The sequence below is a fragment of the Somniosus microcephalus genome, chromosome 23 (genome assembly GCF_052327205.1).
Source record: "Somniosus microcephalus isolate GS21.2 chromosome 23, FLI_Smic_1.0, whole genome shotgun sequence".
NCBI lineage: Eukaryota > Metazoa > Chordata > Chondrichthyes > Squaliformes > Somniosidae > Somniosus > Somniosus microcephalus.
In genome coordinates, this window is record NC_141009.1 from 33068594 (window position 1) to 33088217 (window position 19624).

The following is a 19624-nucleotide window of genomic DNA, read 5'->3' on the forward strand; positions in this document are numbered from 1 at the left end:
TCGAAGGTGCTGCAGCTTGATTCCATCAACTGTGGGACCTCCTTGGAAGACCCTCTCCCCACTTGCAATTCTTCATTAAGATGGAGAATGAAGTAGTTGACTCAGAGACAAGGGTCCTCAATTTAAATAAAGGAAAGTACGATGGTCTGAGGAGCGAGTTGGGTAGGATTGATTGGGGAATGGCACTCAAAGGGTTGACGGTGGATAGGCAATGGCAAACATTCAAAGACCGAATGGATGAGCTACAGAATTTGTTCATCCCAGTTTGGCATAAAAATAAAACAAAAAAGGTGACTCAACCGTGGCTAACAAGGGAAATTAGGGATAGCATAAGATCCAAGGAGAGGACATATAAATTGGCCAGAAAAAGCAATAATCCTGAGGATTGGGAGCAGTTTAGGAGTCAACAAAGGAGGACAAAGGGATTAATTAAGAAAGGGAAAATAGAATATGAGAGTAAGCTTTCAGGGAACATAAAAACTGACTGTAAAAGCTTTTATAGATATGTGAAGAGAAAAAGATTGGTGAAGTCAAGCGTAGGTCCCTTACAGTCAGAATCAGGGGAATTTATAATGGAAAACAAGGAAATGGCAGACCAACTAAATACATACTTTGGTTCTGTCTTCACAAAGGAGGACACAAATAACCTCCCAGAGATGTCGGGGAACATAGGGTCTAATGAGAGGGAGGAACTGAAAGAAATCAGTATTTGTAGGGAAATGGTGTTAGGAAAATTGATGGGACTGAAGGCCGATAAATCCCCAGGGCCTGATGGTCTACATCTCAGGGTACTTAAGGAAGTGGCCCTAGAGATAGTAGATGCATTGCTGGTCATCTTCCAGAACTTGATAGACTCTGGAACAGTACCCATGGATTGGAGGGTAGCTAATGTTACCCCAATATTCAAAAAAGGTGGTAGAGAAAAAGCAGGGAATTATAGACCGGTAAGCCTGACATCGGTAGTGGGGAAAATGCTAGAGTCTATTATAAAAGATGTAATAGCAGAGCACTTGGAAAGCAGTGACAGGATCGGACAAAGTCAACATGGATTTACAAAAGGTAAATCATGCTTGACTAATCTACTGGAATTTTTTGAGGATGTAACTGGTAAAATAGATAAGGGAAAACCAGTGGATGTGGTGTATTTGGACTTTCAGAAGGCTTTCGATAAGGTCCCACATAAAAGATTAGCGTGCAAAATTAAGGCACATGGGATTGGGGGCAAGGTATTGACTTGGATAGAGAACTGGTTGGCGGACAGAAAGCAAAGAGTGGAGTACCGCAAGGATCGGTCCTAGGACCCCAGCTGTTCACAATATATATTAATGATCTGGACGAGGGAATTGGATGTAATATCTCCAAATTTGCAGATGACACAAATCTGTGTGGGAGGGTAAGCTGTGAGGAGGATATCGTGAAACTCTAGTACGATTTGGACAGGTTGGGTGATTGGGCAGAAACATGGCAAATGCACGATAATGTGGATAAATGTGAGGTTATCCACTTTGGTGGCAAAAACAGGAAGGCAGATTATTATTTGAATGGCAATAGATTGGGAGAAGGGGAAGTGCAAAGAGACCTGGCTGTTCTTGTGCACCAGTCGCTGAAGGTAAGCATGCAGGTGCAGCAGGCGGTTAAGAAGGCAAATGGTATGTTGGCCTTCGTAGCAAGAGGGTTCGAGTACAAGAACAAGGATGTCTTGCTGCAGTTGTACAGGGCCTTGGTGAGACCGCACCTTGAGTATTGTGTGCAGTTTTGGTCACCTTACCTGAGGAAGGACGTTCTTGCCATGGAGGGAGTGCAGCGAAGATTCACCAGGCTGATACCTGGGATGGCAGGAATGAGGTACGAGGAGAGATTGTGTCGATTGGGCTTATACTCTCTGGAGTTTAGAAGATTGAGAGGGGATCTCATCGAAACCTATAAAATTCTGTCAGGTCTGGACAGACTAGATGCAGGAAGGATGTCCAGGGAGTCCAGAACCAGGGGTCATAGTCTAAGGATAAGGGGTAAGCCATTTAGGACTGAAATGAGAAGGAATTTCTTCACCCAGAGAGTGGTGAACCTGTGGAATTCTCTGCCACAGAGGGTGGTGGAGGCCAGTTCATTAAATATATTCAAGAAGGAGTTGGATATATTTCTTGAGGCTAAAGGGATCAAGGGATATGGGGAGAAGGCAGGGACAGGGTACTGAATTTGGATGATCAGCCATGATCTCATTGAATGGCGGAGCAGGCTCAAAGGGCCGAATGGCCTACTCCTGCTCCTATCTTCTATGTTTCTATGCAATGAGCGCTTCCCCAAAGGAGGCATTTACAAGCAGTATGGGAACCATTCGTTTTCTTTCTGCATGGACCTCAGATGAGGATGAGGAGTTGGAGGAGGATCTGGAGGAGCAGGTCAGAGCACGGGATGCAAGGGATGAACTTATCATGGCCAGATTTGCATAGGTTGGCCAAGTTGGCACATGTCCTTTGCTCCATCCTAAGACATCATTGACAATGGACTCTGGCCTCCTTTCACTCAGGCCACCAACCTGACAACGCAAGTGTGGCGGTGCCCGCAATGTGGAGCTGCCTAAGGTGAAAGAACAGTTGGCATAACGCCAACATTTTGGCTTCAAATCATTTTAATGCTTTCCAACAGGGATGACATTTCATCAATACACAGAAACAGTCTCCCAATCTGCACACAGATCTGGAGGTTATATCCCTTGCCAGCTGTACCCACACAGCCTTGGTTTCTTTGGCAGGCCTCTTCCTCCGAGATGAGTGGAAGAGCACCTCCATGCTAGCTGTCACCCATTTGCAGCACCTCATCCGAGAGCGTCGGGTAGGTCCTTGCCTTGGAATTGGACAACTTGGTTTTTCAAAAGATGTTGGAGGTGGTGCAGGAGACGCAGAAATGCTGTGGAATGAGCCAAGGGAGCAAGAAGCCATAAATCAGACTGGAAAAGTGCTGTCGGCAGAGTCGAGTTTCAGTCCCAAAACACTAATTTTTAATTTTTTTTATTCATTGATGGGATGTGGGTGTCGCTGGCTAGGCCTGCAGTTAGTGCCCATCCCTAATTGCCCTTGAGAAGATGGTGGTGAGCCGCCTTCTTGAACCACTGCAGTCCATACGGTGTAGGTACACCCACAATGCGGTTAGGAAGGGAGTTCCAGGATTTTGGCCCAGCGACAGTGAAGGAACGGCGATACAGGTCCAAGTCAGGATGGTGTGTGGCTTGGAGGGGAACTTGTAGGTGGTGATGTTCCCATGCGTCTGCTGCCCTTGTCCTTCTAAGTGGTAGAGGTCGCGGGTTTGGAAGGTGCTGTTGAAGGAGCTTTGGCGAGTTGCTGCTGTGCATCTTGTAGATGGTACACACTGCAGCCACAGTGCGCCGGTGGAGGGAGTGACTGTTGAAGGTGGTGGATGGAGTGCCAATCAAGCGGGCTGCTTTATCCTGAATGGTGTCGAGCTTCTTGAGTGTTGTTGGAGCTGCACTCATCCAGGGAAGTGGAGAGTATTCCATCACACTCCTGACTTGTGCCTTGGAGATGGTGGAAAGGCTTTGGGGAGTCAGGAGGTGAGACACTCGCCGCAGAATTCCCAGCCTCTGGCCTGCTCTTGTAGCCACAGTATTTATATGGTTGGTCCAGTTCAGTTTCTGATCAATGGTAACCCCCAGGATGTTGATAGTGGGGGATTCAGCGATGGTAATGCCATTGAATGTCAAGGGGAGATGGTTAGAGTCTCGCTTGTTGGAGATGGTCATTGCCTGGTACTTGTGTGGTGCGAATGTTACTTGCCACTTGTCAGCCCAAGTCTGAATGTTGTCCAGGTCTTGCTGCATATGGACACGGACTGCGTCAGTATCTGACAAGTCTTGAATGGTGCTGAACAGTTGAATTGAGCGAGGGCATCGGACACCTCTGAAATCAAGTGGCCAATCAGGGGAAAATCGCAAATTTTTGAAACCGATCAGTGGAGGCGAGTTTCAAACCCACCCAAACTGAAACCCGCCTCCAGTGAGAAAACCGGCCCCATTATCTTTGCAATTTTTTTTTTAATCGCATAATTTTGTACAAAAAGTATACATCCTGAGAAGATGGGGAACAAAATTAAGTTGCATTTTTAAAATCCAAAACTCCAAATCCAAATCTGCAGAATGATATTGCTGTGAAACAAGTTGATTTTTTACAGATTCTCAGTCCATTCAAAACACCTGTAAAAAATGTGTTTATAAGTAAATAGATTACGTTCTTACTTTTTAAATCGTTTTTTATGGTATTTCAAGATGTTTCAAGTTGAACACGCATAATTCCTGCAATGGCTTCTCTTCCTGTCCTTCTGTCTCCTATCTAGTCTCCATCTAGATGCTGTCTCTCTATAATGTGGAGTTTCCACATGTATGCTGATAACACCCAACTTTACATCTCTGCCACAACACTTAACTCCCCTGTTCCTATAATTTCCGATTGTTTTTCTGACATCAAGTTGTGATAGGCCAGAACTTTCTCCAGCTTAACATTGGTTGGACAAAGTCGTTCTTTCTGGCTCCCACCGGAAACTTCACAGAGAATACGTATAAAATTCTGACAGGGCTAGACAGGCTGGGTGCAGGGAGGATGTTTCCCCTGGCTGGGGGCTCTAGAACGAGGGGTCACAGTCTCAGGATACGGGGTAGGACATTTAGGACTGAGATGAGGAGAAATTTCTTCACTCAGAGGGTGGTGAACCTGTGGAATTCTCTACCACAGACAGCTGTGGAGGCCAAGTCACTGAATATATTTAAGGAGGTAGATAGATTTCTAGACACAAAAGGCATCAAGGGGTATGGGGAGAGAGTGGGAATATGGTAATGAGATAGAGGATCAGCCATGATCATATTGAACGGCGGAGCAGACTCGAAGGGCCGAATGGCCTACTCCTGCTCCCATTTTTCTGTTTCTCTGTTTCCAATACCTTGATTCCATCCCCTGTTCTTGCTCAGGCTGAACCAAATAGTGTGCAACCTGGATGTTTTGTTTGACTGTGAGTTAACCTTCAAACCCCACATCCTAACCATCACTAAAGACACCTTTCTGCTGCTGAAACTCTCAGTCAAATGTTCCTCACCGCCAGGTTCAAATTTTCCAATGTTCTCCTCATCAGCTGTCCTACACAAACTGCAATTTGTTCAAAACTCTGCTGACAAAAGTGCACCCACTGTTTGAATTCCTCTTTGGCCTCACCCCACACCACATCTGAAACCTTCTCCATTTGGCTGAGCTCCACTGGTTCCCTTTCCCCCCGTGCAATGATTTCAAAATCTTTGACCCTATTTACAAATTCCTCTTTGGCCTTACCCCCACACCATATCTGAAACCTTCTCCATGAACCGTAAATAAGTTCAAATCCTAAGTAATTTCCTTTTGATTGGCACTCAAAAAAACCCCCCCTAAAGATTAAAGAATAGTTTCTAGCAGATACCGAATAGATTAATTGGGACCAATTGTAATTGATATTAATAGAGCCCATAAAATAAAGCTTTTTTCGGTTGTAACTAATAAGATAATGTTCCTCACTGCTCATTGTCGAGGGAAATTCTATTATTGTAAGACTAAAGGACGCTGTTACAAAGTTGGGTCCGTCATTCATACCTTCTCGGGTTTAGTGGCATCATGTCGTTTCCATAAGCAGTCTGAGTGTCTTACTTTTATGGGAGTTGGCTCATACTGCCCTATATTGACTTAGACAATAGCCTAGCCCAGGGAACTCACAATAGTATCTCCTTGTGATCTGGACTGGATAATCGTCTCTTTCACACATGTGCCTCTTCAATCAGTTTGAAGACAAGCCAAGCAAACACTTGATGAGAAAACGCCTGAAACAAATTGATAAGCTGCATTATTTCACAATGAGGTGAACATGTAGAACAGCAGTGATGACTAGACACACTGGGGTAGATTTTGGTCTGGGCCCGTTTTCAGCGAGGATCGCTGGAAATTGGTGCGGGCCTCATCAGCGCGAGCTGCTGGTGCTGGTTACACCTCCGCAGGCTGCTCACCCAGGCTAAGGAAGGCGGGGTGATTGTGACTCCAGTGGAGTTGGACTCCTCCTGGATTCACAGAGACATTTTTTTTAAGGGGAAAAAAAGTTGTTACCTTTCATTGCCGGCCACAGGAGCTGCTGAAGAATCTTGATGCCTGCCCCACTCATTGCTGACTAATTTCTAGATGAGGTCCTTCAACAGGCGTTCAGCCCACAACTTACATATTTAAGCGGCCTAATGTCTATTTTAGGCATCCGCCTAGGACGCTGAAAAAATTTAGCTGTGAAACCAACGCCTCTTCAGATTGGGCGCAGGACATCCCACTGCTAAATTGCTATGCTTTGCACCCATTTAATGCCTGAAAATGTGCACAACACATACCAATTTCTGCCCCATTTAATTCAAACAGTACAACCTATCTTCACGTAATTATACAAAATAAAGAACATGCCTCAAGTCTTAAACAAGATGTCTTCTAAGTGTTCTTTTATCATTTCTGACTACGTGAGCCTGTGCGACTTAAGTATTTTTGCATATCTGTCTTAAATTATTTTACTTTCCTTCATATTCATCAATGTCCTGTGGGCTACACACGTGATTTTTGTTGCTGGTGGACTTCCAGTTTTCCTACAGGTAACAAATATGCCTTTTTTAGTATGGGGAAAGGTTGTGCATAAATCTGCATGCGGTTAGTAGGAGGGTGACATGATGGGAGAGGCAATATAACCGGTTTGACACTGAGTTATGTGTTGGTGCAGCTATTTGCGCATATATTTTTTAAATAAACAGATGATTAATCGTGAGAGTTACAAGGAGTCTTACAGTTGAGAGGAAAACTCGGTTTCACCGTCACTATGGACAGTTTCACCTTGCAACCCTTTCATGAAAGAAAATCCCTCAGTTTCTTCTTTCACAGGGGCATGTAATTCCTGTGGCATGTGGCATACTCTGCCAACATTTCCAACCATTGGATTTTACGGCAGCCCGCTCTGTAAGTGTATAATAAGGATTCATATTGAGATAAATAATTATAATTAACTTTCACATGCTGTTGTTTTTTGTGTGATTTCAGCTAAAAGAAAACTTTAAAGTGTAAACCTGTGCTTTCCTCAGTGTAAAAGTAATCTCAGAAAACATAGACAGTAGGTCAGGATAAATACTTGGTCAAAGAGGTAGGTTTGAAGGAGCATCTTAAAAGAGAGAGGGGTAGAGAGATTTAGAGAGGGAATTTGGGAGCTTAGGGCCTAGAGTGGTGAAAATCAGGGATGCGCAAGTGACCAGAATTGGAAGAGCACAGAAAACTCAGAGGTCGGAGGATAAGTAAGGTTGGAGGTTACAGAGATAGGGAGGGGCAAGGCCATGGAGGGATTTGAAAACAAAGATGAGAATTTTAAAATTGAGGTGTTACCAGACTGGGGGCTAATGTAGGCCAGCGAGCACAAGGTTGATGGGTGAACAGGACTTAGTGCGAGTTAGGATACAGACAGCAGCATTGTGGATGAGCTCAAGTTTCCAGAGGGTGTCAGGTGGGAGGCCGGCCACGAGACATTGGAATAGTCGAGTTTAGAGATAGCAAAGGCATGGATGAGGATTTCAGCAGCAGATGAGCTGAGGCAAGGATGGAGACGGGCAATGTTGCAGGGGTGGAAGTTGGCGGTCTTGGTGATGGAGAGGATATGTGGTCAGAAGCTCAGCTCGGGGTCAACTAGGACACCAAGGTTGCGAATGGTCTGGTTCAGCCTCAGACATTGGCCAGGGAGAGGGATGGAGTCGGTGGTTAGGGAATGCAGTTTGCGGCGGGGACTGAAGACAATGGCTTAATTGGAAGAAATCTCTGTACATCCAATAGTGGATGTCGGACAAGGAGCTTGACAAATCAGAGGCGTGGAGAGGTAGTAGTGAGGTAGAGCTAGGTGTCGTCAGTGTACACTAATGCCCTTTAGGGTAGGAAACCTGCTTTTCCCGGTCTGGCCTATATTTGACTCCAGTCCCACATGAACGTGATTGACTCTTAACTGCTCTCTGAAATGGCTAGCTCGATCAAACAGAAGGTGGCTCACCACCACCTTCTCAAGACAACTGAGGATGGGTAATAAATGCTGGCCTTGCCAGAGATGCCCACATCCCGAGAATTAATTTTTTAAAATTACGGAGAGATGATAAATATTATTTATGGCATGAGAAATGTTGGTTTCCAATATCATGAGAATATTGACAGATATAATGAATAATAAATCAATTGAGCTATATTAATTCATTAATAAACTTAATTATAAAGAAAGATAACATCCAGATATAATTGGGAATGAATCCAGAGTGAATAACAAATGCTTTTTAACAACTGTTTATTTACCATTTACCAGGACATAAAATGGTATTTTTCTTGCTTTAAGGAGAAACTGCACTGTAAACAATGGAAATTGACAAAATACATCTTCCTCAAACTCCTTTACAAGCAATCGTGACCAAAGGAAACCATTCCTACTATGTTTCCCTTGCAACATCTGTAGCACTGAGACTATTCATATTTACACATTTATTAATCTACTGTCTCATATTAGGATTATTAAACTCAAAATTTGAAAGGAACTATATATACAGCGGGAATACCCCCAGCTGCCTGCTGCTGGGGTATATACAGTTAAAATTAAACATTAACTGTAAATTAACCTTCAGATTTCAACATAATTTGTACAGACTCCAGAAAATATTACAAATGACACTTAATTAATGAAAGAGGAAATACCTCTGAAATATTGCACTTCAACAAATGAAAGGAAAACAAGGAATATTTCCTATTAGAAATGCATCAAGCATCTGATTATAGTAATAATAAATAGCTCAATCTTCCCCAACACAGAACAAAGCTGTTTAATAGATTTCTGTTGCATGAGCACTTAGTACTACCTAAGAATATAGATTCATATAAAAGGAGGTGGAAAGTGCCATGATATCATCAGCAGAATGCCTCTTCAAAGTAGTTTCTTCTAACATACTTGTCACAGTCTCAATTTTCACAAACTGTGGAGGGGCAGAATTGTGCAAGCTCAATCTTTGGAGATGGACAGAAACTCTAGAGTTCTTGAAAGCACAGCTTTTAATGGTGATTTGGTCCATTATAATTGTCTTATTATAATTATTATTGTACCCCACAAAAAGGGGCTCTTACTGCTGCTGTGGAAAGATACATTGCTCCAGGAAATGAAAGATGGGCATTTTAGCACCTGGGAAGTGCAAGGTTAACTGGTTTTTGCCGTGGTTCTGTAAGTCTTCATGCTGTTGTTGCACAACAAATACACAAAAAGGTGTCCTAAAACCAACATCATACCAGTAGCAGACAGGAGCTAGGGACTCTAAGCAGGATTCTGCAATAAAACAGTACCTGACTGTTTAAAAAAAACTGTCCAAGTCCACTAATCTCACAAGCACCTAACTTCTGATGCAATCAGATTTCTGATTCAGTCCACTAAAGTGAGTTTCAAACTCTCTGAGATAAACAGCAATGATGATCTTCTCTCTCCAATGATGTAAACACAGCATTTATTTTGTCCCAAGTCCCTGTCAGGAATATAGATGTGTGTATCTATGACGATGCACTCTGTTTCTTCTGATTTATCAAATCCAAGTACAGGTCTGATCTCAGGAATCGTGGATAAGAGTCCTTTTCCATCAAACCATATATCCTTTTCTGAGCAAGATCAAAGCAGGATCGTGACACTTTCTGAAGATTTTCCTTGGTGTGTTCTCTTGTATAGGAGTCTAAATTAACCTAGAAAAACCCAGAAAATAGCATATTTTATATTCAACTTTCAAAACATTTCAGTAAAACATATCGATATGCAGAATTGTTTTTATTTGAAGCCACATTAATCAAAAATTCCTAAGAGACTTGCTTACCTCTTTACAGGATTGAATGGCAATATATTCCCCAAATATTTTCTTGGCCTTTGAAGTCATTTTAGATTGTGATTTGGCTTTTTTGTATTCTTCACATGCCAGCCAGAACTCTAGGTTCTCTTCACTGAATTCAGTGCGTAAAAAAGCTCTAAAAGCTGCTAAACCATCTGCAAAACAAGTAGGAGATATATGAATGACTATGCATCAGTCTAAACACAAGAATAAGTAACAATAAATTAAACATGATCTTTTCATTAATATAGTGGAGAAAATTTGGCTTCAGCCTTTCAATATTGTCCAATCAAATCATCTGTTTAATATTGCATTATTGGTATTTTTATAGCATGATCACACATACATGTGACAAAGATGATAAAAGTGCATGCATCAATATACAGAGCTATTCTACATACAATTGATTCTATATTGTTTACTACACCTAGAGCAAAGGAAACCTTTCCCATAAAATTGTCAAGAAACTGAAGTAAGCAAATTAAGTGGCTTTTGAAAGATATACAAGATGTCTATATAAAATACCCACAAGTAAATTAGAGAAAACAGGGCCAGAGAATATAGGTTTGACAAAAATACAAATGTAACTACTTTATGCTTTTCAGTTTATTCAAAAGACTACCACAAATGAACAAATCATCAAACTTTATTTTAGAATAAACATTAAAAAGTTAATTAATAATAAACTCAATATGGGCTACTTCACATCTTTTTAAATATTTTTGAAATTACAAAGAAAAAAAGTACTTAAAGGATCAACAACGAATGCAGTATCAATCCAACATCTTCTGTGCAATGCAGAATTGTTAAAACATAAGGAGTGCTTACATTTGTGGATAAGAAGCTTGTCCAAAGACTCTCCCCATTTTAGAGCTTCTTCTGACGAGGGTCTGCAGGCAAAGGTAGAGCAGTTTGTTAATAGACACATTTCCACAGCTTTTTAAATTATTTTGTGTTTGACAATTCAACTGACAGGTAATCTCCAACATCTGGTTGGTTAGTCCTGAATAGTTGTCTGCCCACCTCTAACTAATTCATCAACACCAACCCTGAAATCACTATGACGCGTCAGGAAAACTTGCATTTCAGGTTGGTCAGTAATCACCTCAGCTTTAAATCAACTGCGAGTTACCAAAGTTGCTTTAGATTTTGTTCCACTAATTCATCTCCAAAGTGATTTACTGTAACAGAAACCGTAGTTCACAGAAATATGTGTGCTTATTTTTCCTTCCATCTTCTAAATCTGTGGCTATGTTGTAGGATTTTGTGCATCACAGGGCATGACTACAACACTGTCTCGTTGGCATCTATTAGACAGCTAATAGATAAATAAATCTCTTGTGGAGGTTTGCAGGCAAATGCAGATTTTCCTAGGCATGTTTCCAGCACCCTTAACAAGATGCTGTCATGTGCAGAATCACATTTTCCTAGGTGGGCCACAGAGCTGGCTTTGTGTACTTTATGTATAGCAGTCTGCGCATATTCAGCTTGCAGACAGCACAGCCAATACACTTCTTCAACAAAATGACTTCAAGACAGACTCAGTACTCACAAAGCCCAACATTAGATGTTTAAACTCAAGAATATTAATAGTAAAGCTGAACTATAATTCTTTCAATCAATTAACTTATCAGTCTCTCTTCACTCATAAAATTAGACTGAATGATCACTAGGTAATAATTGTAATCCTTCACATTTATCTTTGAAAGCGAGCTTCAGCTTTGCAATGCACAGCTATTGCATTTCACCATTATTGACTAACAGCTGATAGGAAATGTTCTTCCCCTTTGACTGTTATTTGGCCTTTGAAACGACACATAAAACAGAAGTGCAAAATGACTACGTTTTACCAGCCACAAAGGTTTGGAAACAAAACAAGGTTGTAACTTTAAATGTAGAAACAAAAATTTAAGACCTACTTCACAGTTTTGATGACTTTATCGAGTTTCGCAGCATTGCTGCCTGGACCGGATTCATTCCGCCGTCGTAGAAATCCCAAGCGATTTTTCATATCTTTGGCCCTATGAAAAAAGTAAAACAAAAACACTGGTAAATATTGAACAGCTAATGAAGAATTGCTTATTTAAGAATTTTATGTTATTGGCTGAGCAAGTAAGTAGAAAAAATATTTATTGGACTGAATACGCAGATAAACAGGCATGGCTTACATCTGAAGCAAAACATTCTCATATTGCTAATCGTAAAAAAGTTTAAACATTTCATTCCCCACACTTCAAGTCTTATCCACTAATCTGCTGGAACTTTTATACCATGACAACACTGAAACGTTTTGTTTAACACGTATAATACTTGCTTCTTTTCTCTATCTTCTAAAATTAGGTAAGCTCATGCTCAACTTACTCCTTCATGGTGTGTCGTCGATGCAAGCCCCCACCAGGACTTGTATGCTGAAGCAAACTCAAAAGCATTTCTGAATGAAACTCCTGTGGTTGTGACTTTGACAAATCTCTGAAAAATGGCATTTTTCAGAATTGACTAGTTCGGACTAGTTTTGAATACACATTTGATTCACGATGGCTTCACAAAAATGTAGCAATTAAATAATATCCAGTCTCCTGAACGTTAGAATAAGAAGTTCTATTTTGTCCCTATAGCCTCAGGGTCTTCAGACATCCTTGTGACCCATGAAAATCTTCTAACTTTAACAATCCCCTGGCCTGCAGAGGAGCTAACATCTGGACTGTGTGGTGAGCAGCATGAATTCCAGTTCTATGCTGAAGTTGTCGTCTGGCCCATGGTATTTGCATTCAGGAAGTGGGAGTGACTGCCTTGTGTGCCCACGTTTTTGAAAGGAGAGTAGGCTTGACTCAGAGTTGTGTCAGCTCCTAGCAGTGACCGCCTGCCTACTTCTGGTGAATAAGGCACATTAACAACTGAAATGCTAATACAGGAAGCAAACTGCAGCTATTTATGTCTACTCCTTTAACTGGTTGCTATAGCAACAAATCAAATGGCTTTTTTTTGGCGGGAGGGAAAGCTTGTAATTGAAAGCTTGTAATTGAAAGAATGTTGGGATTGCTCAAGTGAAAACACAAATCAATGTCAGAATTACACTGACTACAAATTCTGTTGACAATTTAGAAAATCTCAAACTACTTTAACACAAGTACAGAAACAGAAATATGAGAGCTCCTTGCTTCTTCTGTGTCCTGACAGAATAAATGGATGAAAGAAAAGCTTTTTGCAGAAAGGTTTTAAAGAGCAATAATACTAAACAGAAGTGCGTCACCTTCAGAAAACTTACTTAAACTTGGATTAATTTTTTTTAAATGTGCTGAAATGAATGAATCAAAGCGCTTATAAGCAAAAATTTTGCTAGTGATGTGGAAATAGTTTTTATAAGCCTGGGGCATAATTATTTTTCACACATTAATTTATATTGGAAACCATTACCGACTACGTGCTAATTTGCTATGTTGTTGATGGAAAGGTTCACTGTCCCTTGATTGGGTGATATAGCATCACCACCCACCACATGACTGATCACTGTCCACACTACATTCTGCTGCTGATATTATGCTGTGGTTAATGGTGAGTGTGACACATAAATGGAAGTGGCTGGTGCTTTAACTTACAGTGCAACAGAAAAGTTCTAAAACCTAACAAGATAACCGGCATATTTTTCTTGACTTACTGTTTTCTCCACTCCTTACTGATATTTAATTTCTTAATTTGAAAGGAGTTTATGCACAGTATTTCTTTCACAGCACTTTATTTGTATTCAGTCTACTGTCATGTCCATAGCATCTGACCTTGCCATCTGCTATTTTAATTTTAATACCTGAAATATATTCATAATACAGGAATGCATCTACGATGTGTGTTCTGAGAGTTTGCATCCCAAGTTATCTAGCTTTTAATTAAGTTTGTAGTTCCTATGTTTCTATAAATTACAAAATGTTTCATTTTCTTAATTCAGCAATTATATGATTCTCTCAAAAAATCCAATCAACCCACCTGCCATCACTTTTCATCACATAAAAACTGAATTGCTAAGACTTCACAAATCTATCAACAAAGCTCTGTAAAAATAGACAATTTGCCTTATGTTCCTAGAAAAGGGCCACTGGCATCATGGGAATGCATTTTAGCATTCAAATATTAATATAAATAGATACTGTATAACTGTAGATGACTGCAAATCCAGCAGATAAGAAGCAATAGCAATAGGTAGCAAAAATGTAATAAGCAATCCCCGATAAGACAGACTTGATGGGATAACAGTATAACTAATGAAAATGACTGGCATAATGCATTCTATCACATGCTTTTCAAAGTTCTACTGGGACACAATCCTTTAACAACTGCTCAGCTGTAATTTAATATATTTATAAATAAAATGAGCTCCTTGCCATTCAAATTAAACACTAAAGGAAAGCATATGTAAAACATATCTATTCCATGACCATTGTAATGAAGCCCAAACTCTTAAAACTAAACCTTTACTGCAGACTTCAGTAAAATTAAATTGTATTTTTAGCTGCAAGGAGTAACTGGCTATAAAATTCCTAAGTAATGTTATAGCTAAAAGCTTTCCAACAGACATTGAATCTCGCATTTCTGTGATAATAGCAAATATTTAAGGACTGCACTATTACAAATTGTTTCCCTTCCCTTGCATTTTAACATTAGAAATCCATAAAAGACAACAAATGCTAGAAATTCATTAAAAAAATAAACAATCTCTCATATTTAATTTTTACCATAGAAAATACAGTTTCCTTAGGATCTGACTCTCCTACCTTTCCAGATACTTTTCTGAAAAGTCAACCATTGTGTGTAGCATTTGGATAACTCTATCTGTAAGTAGTGCACGTCTGCAGTGTTTTGAGTCGGATCGTTATATTGATAGCTCTCCCAGGAAGGCAGATTAAGTAGTAAGTGTGGGTTGGATAAAGGCCAACTCACGAACCAATCAGACTACAGTATCTGATAAAAGGCTCCACGGGGGGAAATTTTAACTATTTCCACCAATAGCATAAGGCAACCATTCCCATTGTACATTAGCTGCATTTATTAGGACATTTTCTTACTCTTTAATTGTTTTTCTTCTAATTTACGCAGAGCATGAGCAAAATTAAACAATAGATATTTTCTGAGCTCACTACAAATGCTTGTTCATCGCTAGTTGTTGTGCTCTTGGTTCCACCTTCTGGTACACATTGGTATTTCATGACATGTTGAAAACTTTTTTTAAGATATAAAGGAACTTAACTTAACACTGCAGAATCTGCAAATTATTATGGTGTTTCTTAAACTCTTAATCTTTTTTGAATAAATATTTCAACCTCTGCTGCTCAGGGCAGTAAGGTAATAATTTAATTTTGTTTTTTCCCAGTTTGAGCCAAATATACATTGCTTTGTACCAATTATTTTGCAACACAATTGAATAACAAAAAAATAGAATGTTGAAATATTGCATTATGGAATATTAGTTTTAAACCTGGTTATTAAATGCATTCTATATCACTGTTTTACATTTTTTTTAAAAACAGGTCCATATCTGAGAAGGGAAACATCTGAGTCCAAAATTATGCAAAGTCAAATTTTTGTACGTTTCCACTTCTGTTACTGCCATGCTATTAAAATGAAAATATTTTTAAGCTGTATAATTGGAATTGTTATCTTTCCAGAACCATTTTTATTTTCTGCACTTGATTGTTTCAAACGATTAGTCCGTATCTGTCCGGGCCCCTTCCCCTCATTATTACTGAATGGAAACAGCTGTATGCCTTAACTCCTGCCCCATCTGCATTGTTTTAATATGGCCGGGCCTCAAGATCATGTTTCATCCTTCCTGCCCCCAGTCTGAACCTTCTGTCCATCAGAGATTGTAATGAAACTAAAGATCACTTTCAAAAATGTATTTACTTTGGGCATTGATGCAGCATTTGTCGATTACTCACTGTATGTGTTTGCTGTTTTCTTTAAACAATCAAAATACATTGGAGGAACCAAAACCTAAGCATTAGTGAAAAAGTATATTTCTTCTGTAAACATTTAATGGACCAATTATTTGGCACCTTCTAAACCTGACTGAAACAGTAAGGAGAAAGTATGTTCCTTCAACTTTACAGTTTGTATTGTACATTCTGTTTGGAACAGAAAGAACACAGAGGAAAAGTAAACTACGCTAATTAATTAAAATCAATGATTATTATTCCCCATCTTAACAGGGGATTAATGTTGTAAAACTGAAACAAGAGAACAGAAGTAAAATTTTGTTCCCAAACTAACAAAAGGAATAATATCTGAAGAAGAATTTAATACAATATACTGTCACAAATGAAAGGATCAAACTTACAAATTCTTGGTCTTCTTCTTCTTGGAGCCATCATCAGTTTCATCGAAGCCACAGTCCGAATCTGCTCCAGAGAGCTGGTGAGGAAACAGTAAAAAAACCGTCTGCATCATGAACTGAGGATTACGAGATTTCCTTATCCTCTTTTAAATTTACTCCAGGTTTATTGTTGGTTATGTTAAGTTTCTTTTGCTCACATAATCTTAAATAATGTCATGGTTAGATTCAAGCTGGCACTGTGATGCATCATGCATAGTCTTCAGATACAAAGATCAGTAATGGTCCACAGATTTAGAAACATTATATGAATGACCAGGATTGCCGGTTTTTAAGTACTCAGAGATCTTCTGTGGAAACTCAGGCAGTATTTGTCTTTTGTCAATCAGGCTGTATGCTTTTTCCACCTCTAAAATCACTGTAGCCACTCTGGTTCTTACTTATCTTGAACACTGTAACTAAACAGTAATGTATTGGATTATGTATGATTGGCTGTGAGACAGTGGGCGGCTCCAATTTCATCCAATAGTGCAAGTTCGTGAATTTGCAACTTTAGTTTCTATTAGTTTGTTCTGCAAAGCAGACAAAATGAATTTAATAGAAAATAATCAAAGTCATAATTGTTGTCAGAATAAGTTTACACAAACCTATTTAAAGTTTTAATAGCCCGATTGAAAGAAATCAATTTCAGGTCCACAGCAATAAAGGAAAATAACTTTCCATCAATTGCCATCATTTCCTATTTGTAGAAGGCAGAATAAATAGAAAATATGCGTTCACTAAAAATGAGCTCAGAAATAGAACTCTGAATTAGCATCTCCTGTATGTTATCCCATTTCTAAGCTAATTTATCTCAGCTACAACTAACACTAAAATGTTACTCATCTGGAGATATCCTTCTTTAATCATGCAAGCACATGGGTGAATCAGAAATGGAATGACCACGTGTACAGCCTGTTTCTGGACCAGTTGAACTCTGAAACTGAAGACACTGGATTTTTTTTGTTGGTGGTGGGGGGCAGAGTGCAGGGGGAAAAGTCGCTGAATTGCCTCTACAGATTTTCCCCCTGCTTTCTCCCATCCTCTCCTGAGGCAGTGATTCATGCCGCCCCGCTTCTGCCACAGGTCCCAGCAGCCCTCCGCTACCTTACCCAAGTAGCTGTTCTTTATATGTGTGAAATTTAGAAAGTAAATGTCAGCAGGCTATTCGACTGTGGGAGCATCAAAGTTGAGCCAGTGGGGGTTACCGAATGGTGATCAAGAGCAGAGCATTTAGCTCAGTCGCTTACTACTCCTTGGCCTAGAAATTCGGTAGGCTTAGCGCCGCTTTTGAGGCGCTAGAGGGCCTAGCGCCGGAGTTATGGCCAGTTTGGAAATTGAGTGGGTCCCTAAATCGACGTTAGGCCGTTAGCGCTGCGCCGGCACCGATGACGTCGTCGGTGTGCGCAGCATCCCGGTTGCCATGGTAACCCGCCCGAACTCCGAAATTGACTTGCGGCCGCCTCGCCCGTGGCAGCCGCAAGCAACGTTCTGGCAGAGGTGCCTTACTGGACTTTGCGCCGGCGCATTAAAGGCCCCGCGGCGGCCGGCCGCTTTCCCGCCGGCTGCCTGGCCGCAGCTCTCTCCCCGGACTTCTCCTCTCCCCCCCCCCCCCCCCCCCCCCGGGACAGATGCAAGCCCGGCACTTGTCCGAGGTGCCGGGCTCATTTTTACAATGATTTTCGCGGGCCGCGGCCGGGTGCAGGCAGCTCCTCCTTAAGGGAAGGAGGAGGCCTGCACTTCCCGAACCTGCCGCACCGCAGCGGGCGCCGCAGCGCCGGAATAGCGCCGCAATTCAGCGCGTAGCGCCAGTTTTCAGGCGCAAACAGCTTTCAGCAGCGCCGGCAGCCGTTTGGGCGCAGAACTAGTGAATTTTTGGCCCGCCCAGCGCGACTTAGCTCCGGCACTAACCTCCGGCGCTAAAGCCGTCGCTGCGCCAAAACCCAATTTCTAGGCCCTTGTATTTACCTAGTGAGCCATGAGTGCTTATTCTCGTGGCTCAGTGGGTAAATACAAATGGTAAATACAAGTGCTGTTTTAGTGTCATGTTGCCACTTACAAAACATGGTGAAAAATTAGTGAAACATGAAGATCTTGGAAATACATTGTGGAAATATTATGATACAAAGTCATTTTAATGGGCGGACTCGTTATTTTAAACAGGTTAACCCCTCTGGTAAAATAATGAACTAAGGAACTATGGCCTAGAAATTCGGTGGCGCCCCATCACCTGGGCGCCGGAAGTTCCGCCCTGGAAGGAGCCGATTGCGCCAGCGCGATATTCAGTTTCAGCGCCCCAAACGGAAGCGGGGCGCTGCTCGAGGCGCCCCACGTCCCTCTTGGGGCGCTGAAACTGAATATCGCAGCGCTGCGGTACTGCAGACCTTCCTCCCCTTCTTAAAGGGGAGGGGCCTGCACCAGCGTGATCAGAGATTGCGAGTGCCGGCAAAAGAGCCTGGCACCGAGGAGAGGTGCCGGGCTCTTGGGACACAGCCGGCACTGCCCGGCGGGGGGGGGGGGGGGGGGGGGGGGGGAGGGCTCAGGAGGCCGGGGACGGCGGCACGAGGAGGTGCTGGCAGGCGGCCAGCAAAAAAATGGCCGCCCCGCACCTCCCCTTTAATTAGCGCCACTACCGCCGCAGGTCGGCCCCCCTGAACCGGTCACAGATTGCGACCAGCGTTACAGTGGGAGGGCGCGACCCAATATCGCGATCGGGGCGGTAGCGGGGTGCTGCGCACACCAATGACGTCATCGGTGGCGGAGCAGCGCTACAGGCTAACGCCGCCATTAGCGCCCCGCTAAATTTCGCGGGGGGCGTGGCCAGTGGCGCTAAAGCCACTAAGTGCCCTCTTTGGGCGCTAACTGGTGGCGCAGCCCACCGAATTTCTAGGCCTATATGTGCAGGAGATAAGCGCTCATACACTAATTTTCGCAGAGTGTAATTTCAGGGCCAAAAACTTTATTACCTTTACAAAGAATGAATGTATAACAAATACACAAGATGTAGGAAGACATACAAGGTTCTTCTGACTAAGCCAGATGAGCTAGATTCCTCCTCGGTATTTTCTGCTGGCAGCATGTGGAAAACTTAAGCTCAGATTCCCTAATTTTCCTCTCTTGCTAATGTCTTGGGAATTTAAATAGGTTAATTTCAATTTAACTTTATAAATATATATTTAAACTGATCCATTGATTCGTACAGAAGTTCATGACTACAGTCCTGCTCCAGTAAATCAAGTAATATTCAGTGGAGAGCTTGAAATCAGTCTCATTTTTACCACCAGTCATATCGCCCCACAAAAGGGAAATTGGTTGCTTCAGTGTTAAATCCAAGCAAAGAA

The 19624-nt window shown here is 41.6% G+C and overlaps 1 protein-coding gene across 5 annotated transcripts in view; it reads right to left on the minus strand.

The window, feature by feature from the left end:
• Window positions 1-8344: 8344 nt before the first annotated feature.
• LOC147101798 (regulator of G protein signaling 3-like) overlaps window positions 8345-19624 on the minus strand; it is a 311192-nt gene continuing 299912 nt past the window's right edge. For all 5 annotated transcript variants that reach the window (XM_085965760.1, XM_085965756.1, XM_085965757.1 and 2 more), the window contains exons 20-24: window positions 16251-16324; window positions 11845-11946; window positions 10754-10815; window positions 9914-10080; window positions 8345-9785 (exon numbers count right to left, since the gene is read on the minus strand). In XM_085965760.1, the coding sequence (XP_085821886.1) occupies window positions 9600-9785; window positions 9914-10080; window positions 10754-10815; window positions 11845-11946; window positions 16251-16324 (591 nt within the window). In that variant the 3' untranslated portion in view covers window positions 8345-9599. The remainder of the gene's footprint in view (window positions 9786-9913; window positions 10081-10753; window positions 10816-11844; window positions 11947-16250; window positions 16325-19624) is intronic.